The sequence below is a fragment of the Nipponia nippon genome, unplaced genomic scaffold (genome assembly GCF_047370975.1).
Source record: "Nipponia nippon isolate SJK-2023a ecotype South Korea unplaced genomic scaffold, ASM4737097v1 scaffold_5, whole genome shotgun sequence".
Taxonomy (NCBI): Eukaryota; Metazoa; Chordata; class Aves; order Pelecaniformes; family Threskiornithidae; genus Nipponia; species Nipponia nippon.
Genome location: NW_028262369.1, coordinates 24927654 through 24951773, shown reverse-complemented (window position 1 = coordinate 24951773; position 24120 = coordinate 24927654). Strand labels below are relative to the sequence as shown.

The window sequence follows — 24120 nt, the reverse complement described above, 5'->3', positions numbered from 1 at the left end:
ATAGCTTATGACCAAGTAGGGTTCCAGATCTGTTATGTTCTGATCATTACCAAAATTTCATTAACATATAAGAGACTTAAATGCGTCCTCTGCAATTTTTGAGAATTCTATGTGTTTCTTCTTCAGATCTAAAATTAAAACTATAAGATAATCTGAATCTCTTGAGAAAACTTGGGCTCTCTTTCACAGTGTACTTCTAGCCAATAAAGTCTCAGCAGTGGTCACATAAAAGGGTCTTGAGGCACCTAACATACAATACTACTCATCTGCTACTGAAAAATGCATTTATGTAAAAAATCTTTTGTCAAAGTGCTAGAATGAAAAATTGGATCTTCAAACTCTAAAACCCTTGTCAGAAATTGGACATAATAAAGACGACAGATTTTATTTTTCAAATGAATTACCAAAGCTCTCTGCGTACGTTAAAGGAAGTTCCAGGTAAGCTGACTATCCAAAATCATCAGTTTCCACATGAAATACAAATCTGATGGTGTGAGGCGGACAAGAAAAGGAATACAAAGTACTGTGTCTGTACATACTAGTGTGCAGGACATGAGTAAAACTCAGAGTCATGCTTTGTGCTATTCCAAGAATAATTCCTAGGTTTTCGTTCCCATATAAAACAACTGCCACTGTAAAAGCAAAGCTAACATGTTTCAGTTCAGAAACACATGACTGAAGAACAACCATCACTGAATCCCGTCAGGGAACTTAAATTTCTTAAGGCAAGCAAACCCACCACCTTTGGAGAAAAAAGCAGAACTGGAGCTAACATACCAAAGGGCCTACAAAGGGTCACTGGAAACTACTTACAGTCAATAATAAAAAATAAACAATAGTCAGGAGGTAAAAAAGTTAAGCCTCTGAGGATATAAAAGAAAAACAAATACTGAAACAGAAGCAAGTACTGCAATGTGGCTTAAATAACCCTTTCATAGGGTGGGATGCTAAAACTTTAAAATGTAAAACACAGTTATGGAAGAAGAAGAAAAGAAACATCCTGAGAAAACGTGCAGAAAGATTCATTTTCACATAAGCACAATAGGCAAATGTTGAATGAAGGAAACAAGCAGACTTTGCATTCCTGGGTGACTAACAGAAACAAAAATTTCGCTTCAAAATCTTTTTTATATGGGATGAAATCTTTGCCAGTATTAATCACTTATTTATCCTGCATTACATAGGGATATGTTTAATGTTACTGAAGACAAGTTTGATCAGAGTTTTAAACCAGGGCATTACTGTACAATATCTCATATATGATAGATCTTTCCTATAGCACATTAGGACTACGAGCTTAAACCCAGATTCCATTTGCAATCTAAAGCAAAACTCCAATCCACGATGCCAAAATATCAGTTGCAGCTAGCCTAGAAGAGGAGAAAAGATGCTGACAGGGAGTTAAACTTTGCTGTCTAAATTATGAGCAGTCTCAGGATTGATTCACACTTTGCTTTTTCCAAATTCAGCTCTTCAAAATGCTGGCTAGCGTTCATCAATGTACTGGTTTCGTAGCTACTTGTACAAATATCCAAGCTCTTTAGAGATAATTTATGTTCAGAATCCACACATCTACCCGTTAGCATACGAACTAACAAAACAGATTGGTTATGTTTAATTTTATGTTTTTGAGGAACCGGGGGAAATCTCAGGAAAAGCATCAAGAGAAGTCAAAGAAACCAAAGAGCTCTTTCACTTGAATTTCAGATGCAAGTTTCATGATGTAAGCAAATTTTCTTAAAAAAAAAAAAAAAAAACAAAAAAAACCCAAAAAAACCCCAACACTTTTTTAAAAATAAATGGATCAGTAACTGTCCAGAGGCAGAGAGTAAATTAGACTGGTGAAGAAAGCTAGCACCACAAAGCCTCTGAATTTTACTTTATTGGAATATATGCTGCCTGAAAAGATTATTTCAGTAAGTTTTATAGCATGGTTTACACTTTAAAAGAGTGTTTAGATGCTCAATTTTCTTATCTTGGAAACCATTCTTACCACTAACAATGTATGTAAAGAATTCCATATATTTTATTTGACTTAGAAACAATTTAACAACTACTCAAAATAAAAACATGGCATTTTAACATATACAACTTTAAAGGGTGAACCACATTTCAAGAAGACAATCATCTAACTTAATTGGCAAGCAGGTACTCAGAGCCTGTTTAGATCTCCCTAAATGATTGGAGTTAGCTGAAGTTCTTGAAGATGACAAATGAAAATATATATCAACTAAAGCGGATGCAGATTTATAAAACCATATTTCATTCAAAAACATACTCAAATATTAATTTTTGCTTATAATATTTCTCCTCTTGCCTTTTTTCCCCCAAACATACTATTTAGTGGTACTGTCTCCCCAAGATTAAAAATGGTTTTCCACGGAACTCAGGAAGAGTAATATGAAACATCAGCCTTACCTCCTGCAACTTGCTCTGAATCCACTGGCCAACAACCGCCAAACTATCACGGGGACAGATGGCCCAAATCATAGCGAGAAAAATGAGTGATAGAAAATCCAAGAAGTGAACCAGGCTGGCTTTCTCTGCCTGCAAACAGAAATTGTTCCGTTTTCATTCCTTACTGTCTGATGTTTCTTTAGAACACAATAGAATTTTGAAACGCTGTAAAAATCACTAATTTTTTTCTACGCAGCCACAGGAACAGGGCAAGCACAAGCTCGCCTGCTTGCACAAAATAAAAAATCCAATTGGATACAAGGTACTTTCAGTCTAGAATCCACACCAACTGCATAAATACAGCTGGAACAAATACGTTTTGGCTATCTCCCAATTTGAGAGATTCAAAGCTTGAGATGAGATGATGGCAGCATGCAGACAGAGTTCTTTAGTAAAAAGGCCATGAGACACCTCAGTTGGAATGAAAAATCTATAAAAAGACCTAGAAGACTGTTCTTTACATTAATTTGAGAAGAGATAGACATCAGACAGGAGCACTAATGTGACAAGGGGACACTAGGCATAATATATTTATTCTTTATTTTCTGTTGTATTCCTTGAATTTGAGAAACTAAGAGAACCTGAAGAAAGAAATTGAAATTCTTCTGTTTTTCAGAGCTCTACTTGACATGCAACAAATTGATCTGAGCACTTACAAGCCGGATCATGCAATACTTTTATCTATGCCAGCTGGGTGACGCAGGTTCCATACAAACAAGGTAAGTTCTTTTTATTATTAGAAATATTTTCTTTAGAAGTTTAACAAGTTAGTTGGCTCAACTGAGCCCAAGAAACCATGGTGTAAACTGTTGCTTATCCACAATCATGTAAGATGCAGGAAAGCAATTGTCCTGTATTTCCACTGCCTTTAAAACGTATTTGCCCATTTCTAGATTAGCTTTGCAATTTTAGCAGGATCTTTATGTTCATAAGCTTCTCATTAGGTCTTCGCAAACTGATGGATAGGTAATGAATACAATTTTTTAAAACAACATGCACAGAAAGAAATCATTTTGGAAGCAAAGAAGCACTTTCTAGCAAATCATGCCAATCTAGAACAGTATGAGCCATATTTCTGTACCATCCTCTTTTTTCATAGTTGTACCTACAAAGCACAACAAAATTATTACATCCATTCTGTTCAAATGGCAAAGAACTACCAATTTCAACATACCCATGTCAGGATATGGAAAAATTAAGTCTGTGAAAGCAATCATCTGTAAATGTAGAATCAAGCTCCAGCCATTCTGGAGTTTGGCATTCTAAAACTGTGTACTACTATAAGAAAAATATAATGTATTTTAGAATAATTTATTAAAGTATATCCACTTCTGTAGATATTACCACGTCTAGGAGTAGCAAACCAAGTTGCTGAGTGCCTCTCGTTCCTTATGTCTGCATTATAGGAGGAGAGGCATCTCCAGACCAAGTTCTAAATGACTGTTAATAGTGAGCCATAATCCATCCATACAGTTATGAAAAAAACACTGGCAGACTTTGTGCTAACACTGACTACTACAAGACTTCTGACAGTTATTAAGTACTACATGAGTACTAAGGATATACTGTATACTCTTACTTCAAACTCAATTTTTCATTAATTAGGAAGAGGCACACTGAAACTTTGGTTGGCAGCAATAGGAAAAATCTTAAAGTCATTAGAATTCATTTAAGAATTTTAGACAGCTTTAAATACTTACTGCATGTTCCAGCACAGCATGAGCTATTTCATGTCCCAAAATGAAAGACAGCTGATGAATGTCAGAAACTGCATTTAGCAATCCAGTGAAAACAAACACTTGGCCGTGCTGTAAACAAAGAGAGTGAAAATTAAGTAGAAGATACATAAATAAAATGCAGTTTCAATATTATTAATAATTTTTGTATTGGATGCAACTTACTGGAAGCACAAAAGCATTTACATCTGGTTTGTCTACCACATGGATAACCCACTTGAGCGCCGAGACCTGTGGGATGTCCTTATTGCTTTCAGATAAATGACCAACAACTCTTTCCACAACCTGATAGCGTGCATCTGTCTCAGGTAACATTTTATTTTTGAATTCCTCCACCCACTGAAAAAAAAATTCATTGATTGCCATGCAGAACAATACACAGTAAATGACTAATTGGTAAACTAATTTAGTGGCTACATACAACTTAGTTAAATATAAGTTTTAATACATTTTTCTTTCATATAGCCGAAGGCAAAATACTAGAGTTCAGGCTTTCAGACCCACAAGTCAAGGATTAATAAACTTAAAAGGAAGCAAACCGACCACAGATCAAAAATAAGATAATACAGTTAAGCTTGGCATCACAATTTGGCAAACCCTTCTATACCTTCCTGAATTTCATTTGAATTTATAATTTTTCTGTATCCATATACTTCTGTTGTAATTTGTAAGGTGGACAAATTTATATAAAAGATGTAATTTGAATATATCCTTGTACTTCTTCTGTTCTTATCTCTCATTCTCTGTCAGCCAGGAATACAGCGACATTTGTGTATGAATTATCACGTTTCACTGGCTTTAGAACAGAAAGTCACAGAACAAAAAGTTACAGAAATTAGTGCAATGGACAGCTTAAAAGAAAGCAAGTAAAGAAAAATTAGCTGATCCAATAAAAAAAAAAGAAGTAGAACTGAATACAGGTGGAGAGTATTACCTTGCAAAGTGACAGCTTAGAAGAGAGGACCTTAAACAAGTGCCAAAGAACGCTCAAATCAGCACAGAAAATGAGACAGTTCTGAGCTTGTACCTATTAACTATGTTTTTACTGCTTCTACCAGATTTCTATATTTCTTGTTATATTACAATAACACAGTTAGAAATGTTTGCTACATACATATAATGCATTCTTTAACCATCATGTGTTCCTGAATGGCTTGCTGATGGAAAGGGAACTCTTAAAAAGGACAGGGACAAGAGGAGGGGGTAACTGATGGGAGTGCTCTGCAGGGTTCTGAGCATGAAATTCAAAACTTATTAGGACACCATTAGGTATGTTTGCCCATCCCATTAACTGGACTACCTCATCACTAAAAAAGGCATTAACAATTTTAGAGTATTTTGAATTTTTTTTTTAAATCTTACCATATCGTATTCCATCTGTGACAGTTCCCTAAAATGCTCTTTTCCAAACACCAACAGTCGAGCGCGCCCAGTGATGGGTGTCTCCTCCAAGTGAGTAAAATAAAACACGACAAATAAAACTCCTAAGCTACTAACACCCAGGAGAATCTTCCATTTATTTTTCCTTGCACTTTCTTTAAAAAGTTCCCGTTTATTAGGAGGAAGTGCCTTCCACCAATTTCTTATGCTCCTGTAAGATACAAACAGTGTCAACTTAGGACATAGTTAAAAAGGAATTTGTTAGTGTCTGCCCTTTTCTGTATTCTATATTACAGTCTCACCTCATGAAAGAGCTTATGGAAGATTATACTTCAACTGGCTTCTACTCCACTCCATTTCTTCCCTCTCACAGGAGAGGAAGGAATGCCCCTTAGTGTCTTTGTTCATCTCCCTCTACCACATATAAATGAGAATGAGAAGGGCAAAAGATACATCTAACACCTCAGATAATGGAAACAACTTCTTGCTGAGCAAACTCTCAGTCTAGGCCCCAGTCCTACAAAATTTTGCAGATATCAAATTGAAAACACTACAAATACACCTACCATTCGCGACAAACTCACGAACACATCTTTGCATAATAGGCTCTTACACTGAGAGAGGAAGTAAAATAGTATTTTACCTGCCAAGAACGATAGCAAATAATTTCTGAGCTGGCTTAACAATAATCCAGAAAAGAGGAACTGGTGCAGCCTGAATTGACAGTGATGTGTGAAAAGATCTGATGATATGAATGTTCCAAGCAGAAAAATGATGTGCGAATTGCCCTACAGAACTGATCTGGAGGGATGTGATCTTCTCCCGCAAAGGCCCAGAAGACTGGAAGCAAAACCTTCCCGAACTGCAGTGTGCAATCTTGTATACTTCTGTATTTGGGACATTCAAAAGACACATCAGTCTTTTACCGATGAAGTTTCTACAGGAGTCAGGGCTACCAGTCAAAAAACAGTTTCTAGTATTTCCACTCAAATCCAGTCTTTGGCATCTATCTTTTGTACAACTGACTTGAGTTCGGCAATATCCTGCGTAAGACCTATAGAGGTTATTGCACTTCTCCTGCTTGGTCAAAGAAGCCAAATGAAAGAAAACACAGTTCCTGCCGGGCAACTTTAGACCACAGATGATATTCATAACTTCTTTGGTTGGTTACCCTGAAACAAAGAAAAAAATAGCAGAGAGGTATTAAGAAAACCACCCAAACACGAAACTCTGAAACTTCATTTCATCTGATCAGATACCATGGATTTGTTTGTCAACAGTTGCATGGCACAAAAAAAGTCACAGTTACAGCTGCATCCTGTCGCAACTTTAAGGTACCAATCTGCTTTCCACTGTGAAAAAGTCAAGGTCTTCTACCACTGACAATGAAACAAAGTGTAATTTTTTTCTTTTGCTTTTATTACCACCCAATCAGAATGGCTGCAGGTGTCCCTTGTGGAAGACAAGTGTGCATCATCACCTTTCAGTGCTGGGCTCCTTGCCACAGGTGCCATTCATACACACTGAGGAAAAACGGGATCTATTGAGCACTCTGCCAATATTTTTCTCTTGAACGCAGCGTGCATTTCTGCTGCACCCGGCCTAGAAACAAAACGACTCCACACAGCGAAACCAAGTGTCTCCCAGCCGGTAGCCTCTCACTCACCGGGCATGGAAACACCTTCCCGCCGGGCAGCCCTCGGCACCCAGTCACCCCTGGCCCGAGGGGCCCCGTGGCGCTTATTTTCAGCCGCTGGGTCTAACAGCGGCCTCCGCTCCCCCCGCCGGCACCGCCTCTCCTCTGAGAGAGAGGAACTGCACTGCCGGCGCCACCCGCCTTTTCCTCGTCCTCCCTTTCTGGCAGCGGCCTGACGCCCCGAGCCGCCCTTGGGGGCTGACCTCAGCTGCCGGCCCTCAGCGCCCGCCATCCCGCACGCAAGCAACCCCCCGACCTCGGTGCTGGCGCGACTGTCGTGATATGGGCAGACGTGGGGGGGGGGGGCGGACAGGAGAGAGAGAGACGAGTCACTCAGCAGCGCCCGCCCGGGGCGGGGGGGCAGCTCTGGCCGCCGTCACAGCTGGACGTCCTCGGGATCTGCGCCGGGAAAGACTTCCTCCACCGGGCTCCCCTACTCACCACCCCGGGAGGCGGAGGAGGAGGGGTCAGACCGGGCCGACGCGGAGACGCCGTCGATGCCGGGCCGAGGCAGAGGGCGGGAGGCGGGCCCGGACGGGCCCGGCACCGCCCCAGCCACAGCCTCGGCTCCGCGCCCCTTCCCTCAGGCGGCGGCGGCGGCGGCGGCGGCGGCGGCGGCGGCGGCGGCGGCGGCGGCGGCAGCCCCCGCCCCCCGCGCCATCGCCGCCGCTTTGTGGAGGCTCCGCCCCCTGCCTCGAGCCCCCTTGCGCGAGGTGAAGGGGGCGGCCGAGGCACGGTGGTCCGCCATTTTGTGGCAGGGACGGCGGCCTCGGCTCGGCTGCGGAGGGAGGCGAGCGGGGGCCTCCCTTCAGGAGGCGCAGAGCTGTGCTGTTGCCGTGAGGTCTGTGTGCTGCCATGCCTCACCTCATGGCTGGGGTTGGCTCTGATTCCTGCGTTGCTGGGCGTGGCTGTTAAGAGGTCCCGAGCCAGACGTTTAGGCCCTTTTCAGTGTGTTATGCCTTGGCCTGTTTGCTGGTTTTGGAGACCTGAAGTGTCAGAGTGCTTCCTGCTACCAGAGAGGGCTGGTGACACTCCTGTGGAAGGGAACAGTCAGCTCTACTGTGACAGTGGTAGGTGGGGAGGTGATGTTGGACTTTGCCCAAATCCAGGAAAATGGGCAAGCTGATAATGATAATACATAACTTTTGGCCTACTTATCTAGCTGACAGAAGTACATCTTAAATGATGCGATGTGAAAAACAGGTTATTTGCTGAGTGAAAGGGTGAGGCTGGGACGTGGTAATGACAGCAGCCCAGGCTTCATACAAGCCTTGGGGGCTTGCATGTAAACAACGGCCCTCTCCTTGTGAAAGGTAAAGGAACACAGGTCTTTGCCTTCAGCAGTCACATATTCTGTGTATGAGCACAGTCATGTATTGTTCAGTGTTGGCTGAGGTATTCATTAGTCCATCCGTTTTTATTGCTGAGGCCCTCTCGCGTGACAGTTCTTAAGCACTGGTGTCCGCTGCCAAGGAAAATACATACTGACCAGATCTTGGAGTCCAGGCCAAGAAGAAACCTTATGTAGTGATAGGTAGAAAGTCTATTTTCAGTAGACACAATTCCTTTAAGACCTGCCCAGCCTCCATTATTATAAGGGGCATGAAGAGTAAAATGTGTCAGTCAATTAGCACAGCATTAATTTTTGTGACTGTCAGCTCCAGTCACAAGAACAGCTGAGCTGTAGCAGCAGAAAGGCAGTTTGTCTAACTTAAGGCCTGTGTGTGTCCCAGCTGTCAAGAAATAAAGAACTGAGATGGAAGCTATCATGAATGTCTCCTGATGCTTAATGTCCTTATTTCTTAGACTTTGTATTTGCCTGCTTTTCTTGTCTTCTTTACCTAGAATTCTCTGTTCCTAAGCCAGTCATGAGGGCTTTTTACCATTTGTTCTGTGGAGCAAATGTCATTCTTCCACCTTGCAGAGTCTCCACCTTATTTCAAGTCAGCTGAAAATGTTGTGGTTTTTTCTTAGCATATTTCTTTTTGCTATTATTTGTTTCTCCAATTGCATTATTTAACTGTTTGCATAGAGGGTATAGGAGCTATTTCTGTATTCCTGACTCACCTAAATTCCTGTTAAACTCAATGGATGTTTTGGGTGTGCAAGGATGGGGCTAAAAATTGTATTCTACATTCGGCACTCCTAAAGTCTCCCCAGGTGGCATCACTTATAATTAAAACTTCAAAGCAGACAAGCAGCAAATACAGCACAGGTAATGATAGGATCTCTCTATCAGATATCAACACTAAATGTCTCTCTGTATGAAAATCTGGTAAACAGTTGAACAACTGGATAGTTATAAAGTGGTGTTTTTCTCTAAATAGACATATAGTTAAAAAAACATTCTAACTAGTCATTTGTACCATGGCTCCTCTTGAATTTTAATGAATATATATACATAGAACTATTTTTTTCTAAGGAAATAAGAGAGAAAGTTCTATGCTTTAGAGAGAGCTTAAGACTCGGTTTGTAGCTGAGATTTTGTTTTCTAGCCTCATCTCTTCTTCAAAAAAAGACTGTAATTCACATTTCTGAAGAAGACCGGAAGGCAAGCTTTCATGGCTTAAGACTGCATAAGACCCACTCAGAGGTCTGAAGTGATGTATAGGTTTTCTGATGAACCTCAGCATGGCACTGAATTTCATTGCTGAAAAACTGATCTGTAGAGTGAATTCAGATCGTGAAGCATTTTCACAGCTGTCTTTTTTTTTTTTTTCCCCCCAAAGATGAAATGCATATGAAACACCTGTGAACTCTGCACATGGTAGGATGGAGCTCACAGTCATTTATCATTACCTGTCCCCAAATCTTTGCTTCAAGTTGCTGTGGAGAAAACCACTTAATATCAAAACCCCTTGACTGACTAGATAGGAGCTTATCAAAGCTTTTGCTCTCCACATACACTATGCAGTAGTCCTTAGCACAATTAAGCAGTTAACACTTTCACAGGTAGAATTTTCCTGTGTAGACGTGGCCATTAGTATTTGTGTATCTCTCTATATAAGTTGTTGTACTGAACTGAATGAGATTTTGTATGTATATGAAATTATTCACACAAGCAAATGTCAAATCCAATAAAAGTAATGAAAAACAGTTTCACTGTAAATATAAAAGAAAATATTTTTCTGTATACTCAGGTAGAAACATTTGGTACTAAAGTCTCCCTGCTACCAATTTTAATCATCGCAATTAAAAAGTTGTCCATTAACAGGTACAGTCTTCAGCTTCAAATGAAAAAGTTATTTGGCTTTTATATAAATCCAAGCAAAAACTAAGTATTAATCGATGGTTTTGTCATTCAAGTTTCAGTGTAATTCACTTCTTCTCATTAGTGTTGGGCTAAAATCTTGGCAGAAACAACATACTCCATCAGCCTTCTGCAAGTCAGAAATTGGATTTAATGCCACTTAGCCTGTTTGTCCAGTTGGAATCCCAGGAGTTCACATGCACTTAAAAGACTAGGCAACACTTTTCATAAATATCAAGATTTTTCCAAATGTTGTTCAGTAGAATATCCTGTCTTGACCCACTGTGAGTGTATTGTATTGTGTACTAAGTGTCCCTTGCCGCATTGACATACCAGTTAGTAGACGCTATTTAAGAATTTGTTAATAGGTAATAACTATTTCTGCTTATTATCTATGTTGTTGATGTAAAAAAAAAAAAAGTAGATTCAAAATGCAGAGGATGAAATTACTCAACCAAACAGAAGTTTACTGCAAAACTGTTCCTCTAAAAGTTGTTATAAAATTCAACACAGTCCTTTCTTTCCAAAACATTGGTGAAGAGGTGGTAAGTAAGGAGTGGTCTTTGCTTGCTGTTTTACAGTATTTTAATGAAAGACTCTCAGTAAAAGCCACAAAAGACTATAGGGTCCCTTCCTACTAAAGAATTGATTTTGATATCCCAGATGTCCCGTTTGTGAGTGCCATTTATTCAGCACTGGCATTCCTGGGAATCACTTAGTGCTGCCAGTCTTACATTGACTTGCACGAGTGTTGTGTACCTTGCTGGCCCAGGATGCTAGTCAACCCAGAGTTAAGTGCGTTAGCTATTTTTCTTCTTCCCTGGGGTAAGATAATTATAGACGAGTGTCCTGGTTTCAGCTGCGATAGAGGATGTTCAAGATACTGAAAAGTTATTGTAATGAAGGAGGAAACATCATAGAAGAAGGTAGCAAAGGTGCCATTTTGTGTTTCCTCCATAAAAACCGTCTCAGAGGAAGAAGTATAATTGTTAATTGTCTCCACAAGGTGGTACCCAAAGTACAGTAATGGCTTCAGTACAAAGCTTAAATACCAGATAAAGCTAAAGGTCAGCGTTTCAATAACAAATCTCCCATGCAAAACCACCCCTAATCACTGCAGAGCATAGCAAACTGCAAAAAACACCAAAAAAAAGAGCATGGGGCAGATCAGATAAACTAATATTGAGAACAGATGAATCACTATTGTGACCTGCAACTGTTAACAGATATAAATTCCTTAATATGCTCTGGTTAATCAGTTGTTATCTCAAACCCTTCATGCCCCACAGCCAAAAAGGACTGTTGTGGTTTAACCCCAGCCAGCAACCAAGCACCACACAGCCACTTGCTCGCTCCCCCCCTCCCTGGTGGGATGGGGGAGAGAATCGGAAGAGCAGAAGTGAGAAAACTCGTGGGTTGAGATAAGAACAGTTTAATAATTGAAATAAACTAAACTAAACTAAACTAAACTAAACTAATAATAATAATAATAATAATAATAATAATAATAATGAAAAGGAAAACTATGAGAGAGAGGAACAAAAAAAAAAACCTGGGAAAAACAAATGATGAAAATGCTTACCATCTGCCGACTGATGCCCAGCCTGTCCCCGAGCAGCGATCGCTGCCCCCCAGCCAGCTCCCCCCAGTTTATATACTGGGCATGGCGTCATATGGCATGGAATAGCCCTTGGCCAGTCGGGGCCAGCTGTCCTGGCTGTGCCCCCTCCCGGCTTCTTGTGCACAGGACAGAGCATGGGGAGCCGAAAAGTTCTTGACTGGTGTAAGCACTGCCCAGCAACAACTAAAACATCAGTGTGTTACCAACATTATTCTCCTCCTAAATCGAAAAGACAGCACTATACCAGCTACTAGGAAGAAAATTAACTCTATCCCAGCTGAAACCAGGACAGCAAGATACTGGGAGTTAAGGAACCAAATGTACAAACGTTCAGATTAAATACATTTTAGGAACTTCTTATTTTGAGGGCCTTAAGATGAAGTAATGAAAATGAACTCCAGCATCACGTATTGCTTTCAGCTTGCCAGATCTGACAACCATTGCACTTTAGAGGGCAACTTGGATGCTTAATAGTTGCAAAACTGACAGAAATTCTGAGAATCTAGCACTTAATAATTTTTATTCTCCTCACTAATTCTTGCACATAATTTGTAAACTGCTTTTAAAGCAGCTGACCTGCATAAAAACATCTGTGAAAATAGAAAATATCACAGACGACTTCTACTAGCTCTCTAAAATGCAAAATTTATTTGGAGAGACTGAAAAAGGGGAGCATTCATTAACTTTCTATACTTGAGAGATTTTGCTTAAGTCCTTCAGCAGAATTGAGACAGTTAGAAAGCCATCTTATTTCTAACAACAGAAAAGAGGACATGAAGATAGGAAGAAAAAAGGAGAATTCAACAGACCTGTGCTAAAAATGAGTGTGTCCACACTGCACAGTGCAGTGGCTACAGCATAGCCACATCCAATTACATTCTAGTTGTTCCACTTAGCTTTCCTGGGTGCAACCAGAAGAGAAAAAATGCTGCGATTTCTCATTTCAAGCCTTGCAAGGACAGACATTTCAAATACAACTTAGCTGAAAAAGGTTGGGTGCATATGCCACCAGTACTGTTGGGCCCACATGTAAAAATCTCAGTGGAAAATTAGAAATGCGTTCTCATTCAGTCTTTCATTTAGATAATACAAAGTCTCCCTAACTGTTTCTGTGGCACTTGATTTGTGCTGGAGTAGGACCGTAACAGTGTTATTCCTCGGCAAATAGGGATCCTCATGAAAATGAGATGTGAATCTTGTCAGGCTGCCTGGCGTGTATGAAATTTTAACTAGATAAATCCTGGTACAAGGGATCTTGTCAGAACTGCTGAATAATAATTGTAAAAGTTCTGGAAGTTGATTTTTCCTGCTCTGATAGCAATTGTAATGACTCAAGATTAATCTTAGTATTAAAAAAAGAGGTAATTGCCCTGAGGCAACTCAGTGGAAACGCTTTGGAAAAAGGATAATTATACCTGCACGAGGAAGACTATCTGTTTAATAGCATTAATTGGTCCAATTAAGGAGAAGTGGAGGACAGGCCAATTTGTTACTTCTTTAACTATTTTCTGAAAAAGTGGTTTGTTTTTTCTAAGGTGATTCCCCAAGATTTAAACATTTTAAGGACTATTGGGGGGATCTTGTATCTAGTTGTCATTAAGTGCTTAACATCACCGGCATGCTGGTGTTTTACCATCTAAAGAAGAGAGGGGTGGGGTGCATTTATGCAGCAGGCATTTTGTTTCACATCCTTAACCTAATCCGGCTATAATCCCAGTCTAAATAGCCATAAAGAGATTATTCTTAATCGGGGGAAGATGGGACAAGAAGAGGATTCTCTTTGTGGTTCCAGAACAGCAGCAGGTTTGGGCTATTTTACCACTGATAAGAGCTATAGCAGGCTGCAGGCTGGCTGAGTGCAGCGTAGGATCTGCTGCCACAAAGCTTTCCCTGGGGCTTGCCTGCTCTAACATAAATAGTGATGTGTGTGTCTGTAAGTACAGGTGTGGGAACGGACATGTGTGTACACACACCAGAACTAATGCAGGGATTTTGTGTCAATGTGTTGGAGAATATATACTTGCATCTATAAGCAGACATGGATTTTACCAGGGGGAATAGAGGGTACAGAGTTTAAGAGGGTTTTAATCCTTCCATGAATCCTTATCTTTCATTTCCTTGCTGTAGTGCTGGCATTGCTTCTGGCACTTCCCTCAGATCTTGAGTGGTTAAAAAAGTTTTAACTAAAAGTTAAAAGCGAAGGCCCAAACCCGCTTTATGCAGTTGCACAAAGGTAGTAGCACTGTACGGAAAGGGCAGCACTATCCTCTTCAGAGCCATTGCACAGAGACAGGAATTTTTTTCTCTGCCAGTGGTTATTTTGAACTTTCTAAGGCAGCCCTTTGCCACTTGGAGTTGCAGAACATAATTTAGGCAACAGACAGCTCTACCTTCATTAAAGCAAGCATACCTGCTGTTACATAATCCAGGTAGGTAATAGCACAAAGGCACTCTTTCATATCAGCTATGGGTTTATTTCTGTATCTACCCACAGACAGGTGCATAAATATGTACGTATTTCTACATACAGAGTATTAAAACAACATTCCAAAACAAAACAATCCCCTGAATACATTTATGCCTGAGCAGACCCCACAGAAACTGATACCGGATTGATGTTAATCACGTTGTTCAGGGCACTGCTTGAAAGCTGTCAGCCAGTGCCGCCTAGAACATAACGCCACCATCGCTATCACCATGCTGGCTGTACTCACGGATCCCACTGCAGAGAGTATAAAGCGTAATTACTTAAATACAACAAAGAAACACACCATTAAAACAGGATGATGTAATCAGGAAAAGGATAACTAGAAACTTCTAAATTAGAATGAATAATAAAAAGCATTTTAATTTTGCAAAATTTAAAGCTGACAGGGACTGCATTTTCTCCTTTTCGGTGAGCACATCAGCAGTGGACAGAAAGTCAAACAAGCTGAACATCATGGACTTTTACAGTAAAATACTTGACCTACCATGTGCAAAAAAGATATTAATATCTAGCCCGGGAGGTGGTATGACTGGAGCAGCAGGAGAGAAATGAGTGCGTAGCAGGAGCAGTGGGTATGTTTGGTTTATGAAGTCCAGATCCTACCGTAGCTTTACATAGCTTTATTCAAGTAGAATGATCTAATCCAAAGAGAGGTTCTCTGAGCTCTGCACTGCAATTAATCTTCCCATTCTTTTGATTAATTGCAGACACACACCTTATCGCTCCCATGAAATGACCCTAGTGCATTTCCAGTCCCCTAGCAGCACGCAGTCTACTGGTGCTTGATGACTAGCAAGGAAATAACTGACCACAACACGTGATTTTCATGGGGCAGTCCTTTAATGATTAATAAAAATATGAATGGCACCACAACAGCTTCTCTTCTCAATCTCAGTTTCTAAAAAGAAAAGCAGGAGCCAAAGAAAGATACTGAAACTGTTACGTCTTCAGATTTTTTCAACGATTAGTCACTTTTGCCTCTCCTAATCAAAATTATGCCTACGTGTTTATATTCTATTTTAATATCTCATCATTCACCTTGAAAATATTTTTTTTTCTTATGACAGAAATGAGGAAAATACAGTGATTTTAAAAGAATGTTGAAAGCCACAGCAGATCCCCAGAAAAGATGGCACATTTCATGATCTGCTCTGATGGAAGGACAGCGCCAACCGCCCAAACACAAAGCTTTTATCAGCTCTGCATAAATTAAGAAAGTGGTTAAGCAAGGTACTTGGAAAATTTTCATTCTGATCCTACATTTCTTCAGCACTGAGGGCTACTCAGCTCCGCATTTTTAATTTAATCCATATTATAAAAGCCTAATTGCAAAATTATGTGGAGTTAGGCTAAGTTCTGAATTTTCCTATGGGACTTGGGAAAATTCAGCCTAGATATTAAATTCTCACTTCATCTTCTATCAGTACTAATGTGTATACTGGACTGAAAAACAACCAGCTTGGACGTCTTGCTGTAAGTCAGTCACAGAATAAACTATAGACCCTGCTCCAGAAGTTTTTGAGTGTCGTAATACTGCTGATGCAATTGCATAAAAAACTTATTTTGGGGAAGCGTGATGCATCTGCCCCATCCTGTGTATCCAAAGCCCCAATTTTTCCAGCAGGTAAGTGAACAAGAATGAGGATAAATGGAAATGGTGTATGTTGAGCCAAAAAATATTAAACAAACAAACGCCCCCACCCCCCAAACAGCAAGTCTCTTCTATATAAACAAAGGCAGAAACAGAATCAAAGCAGCTTTACTTTTTTTCCTGGTATCCTCTTCATTCAGTAGAATCAGAGATGCATATTTAATAGTTTGTCCTAGAAGCAGCACATTACTGACTGTTATTAGAATTTCAAACTAGTAATGTTGAAACTAATTACCAGAATAAAAGAGCTGACCCTGCTGCCATGCCTATGTGTAGCGGTCTCATTTGGAACGTAAGCAGATTAGACTGATGGGACTTCAGACATCCATACACCGTACAGACAACATAACTGCCAGCATTTCAACAACTAGCATTATTTTCTTTAAAATGTCCTTCATGGTGGATATGACCTCCCAAACAAGGAATGTGGCAGATGAGTAGGTAGCAAAGAAGTCCAGTTCTAGCGTCTTGGCCAAATTCCAACTTCAGTAATTACACTCTGCTCTTAAATTCCCCCTGCAGCTCTACTGGAATAAAGCTCTTTTTCAGCTGTCCTGAAGCATTGTGTAGTATTTCTGTGAAGCTGTATAACACTGAAAAATATCTCCTCCCATTAAAATTGCAAGGGGAATTTAGGTAGACAGAAAGCTATTACCAGAGTTTGAATTTGGGCAGAACACCAAGGTTAACTTACACTTGCATTGGGATCAAGGGAGCTTTGCTGACTAGGAGTGTCAGACCCTTGTTAAAGAGCACAAGTGGGAATAGCTCACTGTGCCGCCTGAATACAAACTCAGAAACCTGGGATCTCCTCACTGGAAAGCCACCCCAGGAATGATTCCTAACAAATGGCTCCATATAAAAACCTCTAGTACTGAAGATTATCTTATTAAAACCTTATTTGGTTATTTAGTAATATTTATTAAATTATTTGTTGATTAAAAAAAAGTTCCAGCAACTTTAACCCCCCCATTTTAAAGGAAGTCTTTACCAACAGAAAAGCAGCTATATAACTCAGTTCCGCTAAGACAAGTATTTAATTTCCATAAGTAGATATAGCAAGAACCACTCAGAGTAGTTAAGCAAGCTGAACCAGGCCTGCAGTACCAGTGAAAGCGTTCTGCGTTACGCTAAATAGACAGCTGTAACAGTTCTCTTAGCCTCTAAATTGGGATTAATTTAAAATATTTAGGTAACAGACTCCCAAATTAGTTTATACCCAAAAAAGTCATTCTTACTAAACTAGAATAATTTATAACAATCCCTGTATAAATTGCTCTAAAAAGGAAAAAACCTCTCCAAATTCATCCACGTACACTGACTCTGTTTGCTATTTCTATTTTGTGCTTCTTTTTTGTTTGTTTTTCTTCCTGTTGTTGCCTTTCTTTTTTTCAGATGCCTTTCTTTTTTTCAGATCAAGGCACCTGTAAGCTTGGTGCTTTTATTTCACCCACTTCTTTAACCTCAACTTTCTCATATTTTCTTGTCCACAGCCACCTCAGAATAACGAGCACAGCGATGCCAAGGCCAGCAGTCAGTATCACCACTGTCACCACAGCGCTAACGCCAGCAACCAGTTGTCTCATGCAAAACTCTGGTGGCTTTTCATCAACATAGTAAATCCTTAATTTTTTTTTCCAATATCCAGAGCACCTCTGTTGACAGAGACAGTAAACGTACTGTTGTAATGAAATACAGTGTCATCTTTTTTTCAAAGTAAGAGGCTACGTCGGCTATATCTACATCACACCTAGATTTCTCAAAGTCATTCTGGTTCAGGTGGATTTGGATAAATGGGGAATCATACTTAGCAGCTGCGATGTACTTGGGGTGCAGTTTGTATCGGATCTCGAACAGATGTTTCAGGGCGTTTGCTACATCGGGAACACTGAAAGCACTGGACCTTTTTTTGTGCTTCAGTTCAATGTATATCCAGCTTGTTCTAACCAGTGTGCTCACACACCAGTGTGAGCAGTGCTCACACACCAGCAAGTATCGGTTTGATTGCACTGCCTGGCTTTGAAGATACCACTGTCCTCGCAGTCTGGATTGTAAATGCCATCATTATCTAACAGCCCATGGGGACGGCCCCGGAAGCGCTTCTCCTTCAGGGGATCACTTCTGCCTTCATGAGCAAGCATTTTGAAGTCAGTGTTGGACAGTCTACCTCATGATTTGAACCTACCAGCGTGCAGGTGCAGTTCCCAGACGCATCCTGGGCACATACCGTCCACTTGTTGGTCGCACAGGTACAGTTGTTCTGCGCTGATGAAGCTACCGCCAGAATCAAACCCAGCAAAAACTCAAACAGAAGCTCCACATTGCAGGTGAAGAGTGCGGATAAAGTCCCAAGTGACAGCAGGCAATATTGGAAGCTTTAATCCATTCATGGATTGTTTCTACACACTGGTATGCTGCTCCTTTTATCAAGATTCAAATCAGCCCCACCAAACAGGTTCTCCTTCCGTAACACCTGGCATCTCGTACCCAAATGCTAGAGAAGTCAACAAGCTGCACTTTCATCTATTGCTTCCCAGGGAGCGGCACCAATGCCTGCCTCCAGCTGCCTGCCACCCCTCTTACGTGATGAGGAAACAACAGGGAAATGACAAAAGCCAACCTGAAGCACAGCTCCTGCCTTGGGCTTCCCATATGGATTAAAGCACAAGGAGCTTGCCCTTTTCCTTCTTTGGACTTTTTATGGACCGTGTAAATGCACGTTTAAGGTATTTCTCCCATTTCTGTTGGAAGAAATCCTACTCCTACGCTTCCATCATGGGTTTTCCCGTGTCTTCCATCACACAGCTTCTGTATTCATTCCACTGTCTGGATTCTTATCAGTTACGGACTTCCTCCTTTCTACTTTCATGTATTTATAAAACAAAGCCTTTTGGAGTTTTGTGTCTGCTGCCTGGAGTAGCTGCCAATTCAGAAGGAACAACTGTTCATCAGCTTGATGGCTGCTCTCCTACTGACAGAGCACAGGAGCAGTCTCATCTTCCAGCAAGGAAAGCTTCCCTCCCTGCTTTCCTTTGGCACATATTCATCCCAAGGCAGTACTAGGAATGATGATTTTCATGCTTGCATCACCCTTACAAAGTTGTTAGCCGTTTCTGAAGGAATTTTTCAACGTGAACTTTGAGTAATGCCTTTCGCAGTACGCTCCAGTAACTCCCAAGTGTCCTAATGATCTACAAAGCACGAGTCACCATTTCCATGTGTTTTGGCAGCAGCTGAAAGATATTTTCCAGTTTGCATTAAGCAAGTCCCATTCATCCGATTTGTCAAACATTGTCAGACACTTTATAAATCATTATTTTGGGACGAGTAACGACCACAGAACAGCATATATGCCATTCTCCCATCCACACAACTTGCACACTGCCTTGCGGTCAGCTCCTTTTACCTGTGCTGCTGTTTTCCTGAGGGCCTGCCCTGCTTCAAATCAAGGCAAGCTGGGCTACTTGTAGTGATGACTTGCATCTGTGTGAAGAGTGGGAAGTTACCCTGGCTGCCAGTGAGTATTTATAACACAGTATAGGTTTAAAATTAGAGCCCCAGATGTAAATACCCTCTGCCACTAGAGAAGGGCACAATCTGGAGTTGAACTTTGCAGCTAGAGCTACTTCTAAATAAGCCACAGAAACACATACTACTTGAGGGAGCAAAGATGAGGCAAGTTCTTCAAATTGTTCCTGGATCCTTTATAGCACGTCATCACACCTCTCCGTTTCCCCTTCCTTCAGATAAAAATAACAGTAGCTACCTTTCTTGGAAAATAATTGAGATCTACACTTAAAATTCTTATAAAAATTGATAGGTATTTCAAGTTGTCATATTGACGATACTTTGATAATAGTTTAAGAAATTAAAAATGGGAAAAGAGTTCCAAGTCATTCGTTTACCTATAATAATACGCTTTTTTTTTTTTTTTTTTAAATTTCACATGCCTCCTTCAAAGTCAAAATCCATTTAACTGTCACCTACATACTCATATCTTGTCTTTATTTTATTTGACATTATGAACTTCAGAGAGAGTAGGTTTTGTTTTTCTCCTGTCTGGAGGACAGAGCATCAACTGCTGTAAGCTTACAGCTCACAGCCGGCTTCAGTGAAGCGACGGCAGTTTCTATACGGCTGAGCTGCACTGCCCTTGCACTTAGAAAGCGCTATATGGACGGGCAGTAACAGGGCTTTCTGGTAAACAGGAGTTTGCTTGTATGATGTTTACAGACATTCATGGTCTCGGCCTCATCATTTGACAGTTTCCCCTTTTTACAGACACTTACACTGAAGTAGAGAAAAATTAACTGGTTTGTCAAAAGTAACGTATGGAGGAAAAACCATAGGTAACTAAATGAGATAATCTGCTTTCCCTACTGGTGGGAGATTCTCATCGCTGTTACCTTAAAAACTACATTGTCTCTTCCCTCAAAGGTGGCCAGAAGCACAATGATGGTTTTAGAATATACCCATCGCCAAGCAAAAAGTGTAGAACAGTGGCAAGAGAAGGGCAAAGAAGGAATAATTTTAAGTTGCCCTGACAGAGCTGCATAAATTGCCAAAATAAAAGTGCACTTTTCCATTGACTTTTTTGTCCTGATGGATTCCCCCCCTCTGTAAATAAGGAAAGAACAGACATTTTAAAGACAGAAGTCTTTCCGATTACCTATATACATATATATATTTATATATATTAAAAAATAGATATGTAATGTCTCTATGACACTAAAAAAAATAAAAAGTATTATTTCCTTCAATCCATGCTAAGCTGTAACAGCACTACAAGAGTTAATTATTTAGAACAGCAGGCTGTAAAAGGAATAATCCTGTAGGAAATGTGGAGTGCATTACTTCTTTAGTGATCTCTGCTTCCATGGAAACAGTTTCTCAGCACAATTCTAAATCTCATAAAAATAGGGCACTAGGTCTATGTAAAACAGCACGACATTTCCAATTAAACAACCAGAATGCTTTTATCTAGGCCATTAAATACTTTGTTTCGGTATCAAATATGATTACAATGTTCACTGGGAAGTTAACAACCAGCTACTTCCCATGCGCCGGCTCTGTGGGGCCGGATGAAGTCACCCTGCACGCATCCCGATGCCCCTCGCCGCCTCAGCGGGGTTCATGGCAACAGCACAGCACCTTTCCCTCCCCTTGCAGACGCCAGAGTGCCCTGCTCTGGCACACTGCGCCTGTCGAGGTGCACCGTGCACCTCCGCGCTGCTTGCTTTCCACCTCCGCGGCATCTTTCCCCTACACGACGCAATGTCCTCATAGCTCAGTAACACCCAGCAGACCAAATTCTCTGCTAGCACAGCAGGAAAAAGTTAATCTGGCTCCTGCTGCTGGCAGAAATAGAGCTAGAACCAACACACTTGAATCAAATTTGGGTAATGAATATAGTTCTTTGAAAGGTAATCTGACTATCACCTTCAGAATTCACTGGAGTTGCTCATGAAAACCAACCCGTTACGTTACTTACTTAGTGACCCTACAGCCAGGGTTCTCTGTGAAAACAGCGTGGAAAATACCGATCTACCATCCTGGCATCCCTGCCACAAAGTACCATTGGATAATTTTCTGAATGAAACTAAAGCAGAGGGTTTGTAAGGACAAATGAAAGAAACAAATCTATACCAAGGTACACGGCTACTGCCCATAAAATTTAATCACTAGCCAGAAGTTTACATGCACTAGTAAGAACAGGTTTGCACTTAGTTCAAACCCTTTTTTGTATCAGCTGTGACAAAGCTCCCTCTACTGGTGTTAAACTTCGTTGAATCACTTGGTTATTGTTACCGACTTGGAGTAAAGAAATACCGGATACCGTGCTCAAGAGACAAGAAGCTGTTACAAACATGGAACACATCTTTCAAGGTACTGCATATACAGTCTTTATTAGTAGACTCTTGTATACCATCAATCAGGAATATCAAAGAAGCAAGCAAAAGGAATAAAAGTACTTAATGTCAATGGCAACAGTGTTAACTTTTTTTGTTTGGCTGTGTTTGGGTTTGGTTTTGTTGGTTTGTTTGGCTTGGGGTTTTGTTTGTTTTCCTCAACTGAATTGTTCTTGGAAAGTTACTTATTTAAAAGAACACAGGGGCATTCCCCTCCCCTCCCCTGGAACCCAAGGCATACATCCCTGTGAAGAAGCACTGCTGATAACTGGGATAGCAAAACTTGACTCAGCCAACAAATGCCCATAAAGGATATTTGCCAGAAGTTACATCGTAGGGGGGCTGGGGATCATTTCTTTGTTTTTGAAACTGTTGACTCTTCCATTTGAACTGTATCGTTCTACTTGCTACTCAACCATTTCCCATCTCCTGAGCAACAACTTGGTAAGGCGTAACAGCTCGTCATATAGAAATAGCGTCTTAGTCCACAACAGGTACACTAAAACAAAGCTAGCATGAAAGCAATAGCTGGATGGGGGCGGGGGAAAAGAGCTTCGCAATAAAAAAATTTAATGCCATATGTGTTTGGTAGCAGAACTGGTAGTATTAGTAAAATAGATTTTTATCTCCTTAGAAGCATGCAACTTCCAAACTCGTATTACAAACCACACAGTCAAAATAAATTACGAAAAGTAGGTTAGTTATTTTCTTACCATGGCTCCTGCCAACAAAATTATTACTTAGCATCACAAACGTGGTATTTCCAATCCACACACAGTATCGTGTGATAATACTGGATTACGATGGTACTAGCAGTTACATTTCCTCCCACGCCACCCTGCTACTGAACTCTTAGAAAATTTATGTGGGTATCAAAGGCTCAATACTGCACCACGTCTTCTTCTCAAGAGACAAACTGCTGCAAAAGTATGTTTTACTCAAAACTTCTGATGTAACATCACTGTTAAATCCAATTAATACAACCGTATTACTTTAACCCATTTTAATCATTAAACAGAGATGCAGCCAGCACATTGTTACCACTACTCGGGTAACACTGACATCCATCCTTAAATGGCTGGAAACAGACCGTATGTGGACAACGAACATTATCTACTTCATATTGCTCTTACACAAGTGGTTCAAAATTCCCTTCCTACAAATCAGAACTAATTACAGCTTTTCCTACATACATTTATCCTGTGTGATTTTTCTAGTGTAACCTATGCAAAACTGCAAAAGAATACCTTACGCTGCAGACCACACCACAACTAAGTAGGGAGGGAATGCTTTCTCACCAAAAGTGTAGTTTAAACTAGAAATACAGAAAGCCATGCAATAGTTGTAATTAGGGAGTCCCAAAGATGACATTTTAGAATATATGCAGACTGAGTCAACATGCCTTATCTAGACGGATACACCAAGTTTGTAAATGATACATAGTAGTGGGACCTAAAGCTGCACACCAGCAGATCTGAACATAGAAGAGAGCATAGAACGTTCACCGATATTTTTAAGTCCGTAGTTCTTGAATCTGCATTGGGAGAATCACTGCGTATCAAGGGCTCACATTTTCATACCATCAGGTTCTGCACCTTCCCCTTAGTAACATGTTATGAGGCATGACAGAAAAGTAATTGTAACTTTCTATAAAGGAGTTCCCTCCTTGGGATGTAACTCTACAATTTTAAAGCTTTTCAAACTCTTTATACAAATGAAAAGCTGAAGTTAAAAATGTAAACATAAAAAATATTAAATCCATTTATGTTATGTAGAACTAGATATATACACACACATATATACTTTTTTAAATAAGAACTGAGTCCATTGTCACTCCTCTAGATATAAACTCAAGGTCTTGCTCGCTTCATGTTTTCAAATATATTTTAGACCCAAGAAACTCTGCCCAAGATATATCTGCGTAAATAGTAA

General features: G+C 40.4%; 3 protein-coding genes across 8 annotated transcripts in view; 1 reads left to right on the top strand and 2 right to left on the bottom strand.

Annotated features, from left to right (window-relative positions):
* The window catches only part of OMA1 (OMA1 zinc metallopeptidase), a 42492-nt gene that overhangs the window by 17065 nt on the left and 1307 nt on the right, over window positions 1-24120 (bottom strand). Inside the window, exons 1-6 of one of the 6 annotated variants that reach the window (XM_087730912.1) lie at window positions 7711-7845; window positions 6217-6745; window positions 5556-5784; window positions 4359-4532; window positions 4158-4265; window positions 2419-2547 (exon numbers count right to left, since the gene is read on the bottom strand). In XM_087730912.1, coding sequence (XP_087587038.1) covers window positions 2419-2547; window positions 4158-4265; window positions 4359-4532; window positions 5556-5784; window positions 6217-6725 — 1149 coding nt within the window. In that variant the 5' untranslated portion in view covers window positions 6726-6745; window positions 7711-7845. Of the gene's footprint in view, window positions 1-2418; window positions 2548-4157; window positions 4266-4358; window positions 4533-5555; window positions 5785-6216; window positions 6746-7053; window positions 7160-7239; window positions 7846-24120 lie in introns of those variants that run through there. The other 5 variants (XM_087730909.1, XM_087730910.1, XM_087730911.1 and 2 more) reach the window with 5 other exon arrangements.
* LOC148052088 (uncharacterized) lies at window positions 7767-15798 on the top strand. Its single transcript, XM_087730915.1, has 2 exons — window positions 7767-8110; window positions 15696-15798. Exons 1-2 carry the CDS (start codon window positions 7767-7769, stop codon window positions 15730-15732), a joined length of 381 nt encoding a protein of 126 aa, XP_087587041.1. The 3' UTR covers window positions 15733-15798.
* On the bottom strand, window positions 17695-19762 carry TACSTD2 (tumor associated calcium signal transducer 2). Its single transcript, XM_087734867.1, is given in 6 exon segments — window positions 17695-17916; window positions 17919-17986; window positions 17989-18237; window positions 18240-18395; window positions 18398-18654; window positions 19686-19762. Coding segments are annotated over 6 exon segments (1029 nt in total).

What these genes read in the sequence shown, in the direction of transcription:
- LOC148052088 (XM_087730915.1), top strand. Translation starts at nt 7,767, where the DNA reads ATGCCGGGCCGAGGCAGAGGGCGGGAGGCGGGCCCGGACGGGCCCGGC. An exon ending in AGCTGTGCTGTTGCCGTGAG is followed by an intron (nt 8,111 to 15,695) that starts GTCTGTGTGCTG and finishes TTCTTATGACAG; the next exon opens with AAATGAGGAAAATACAGTGA.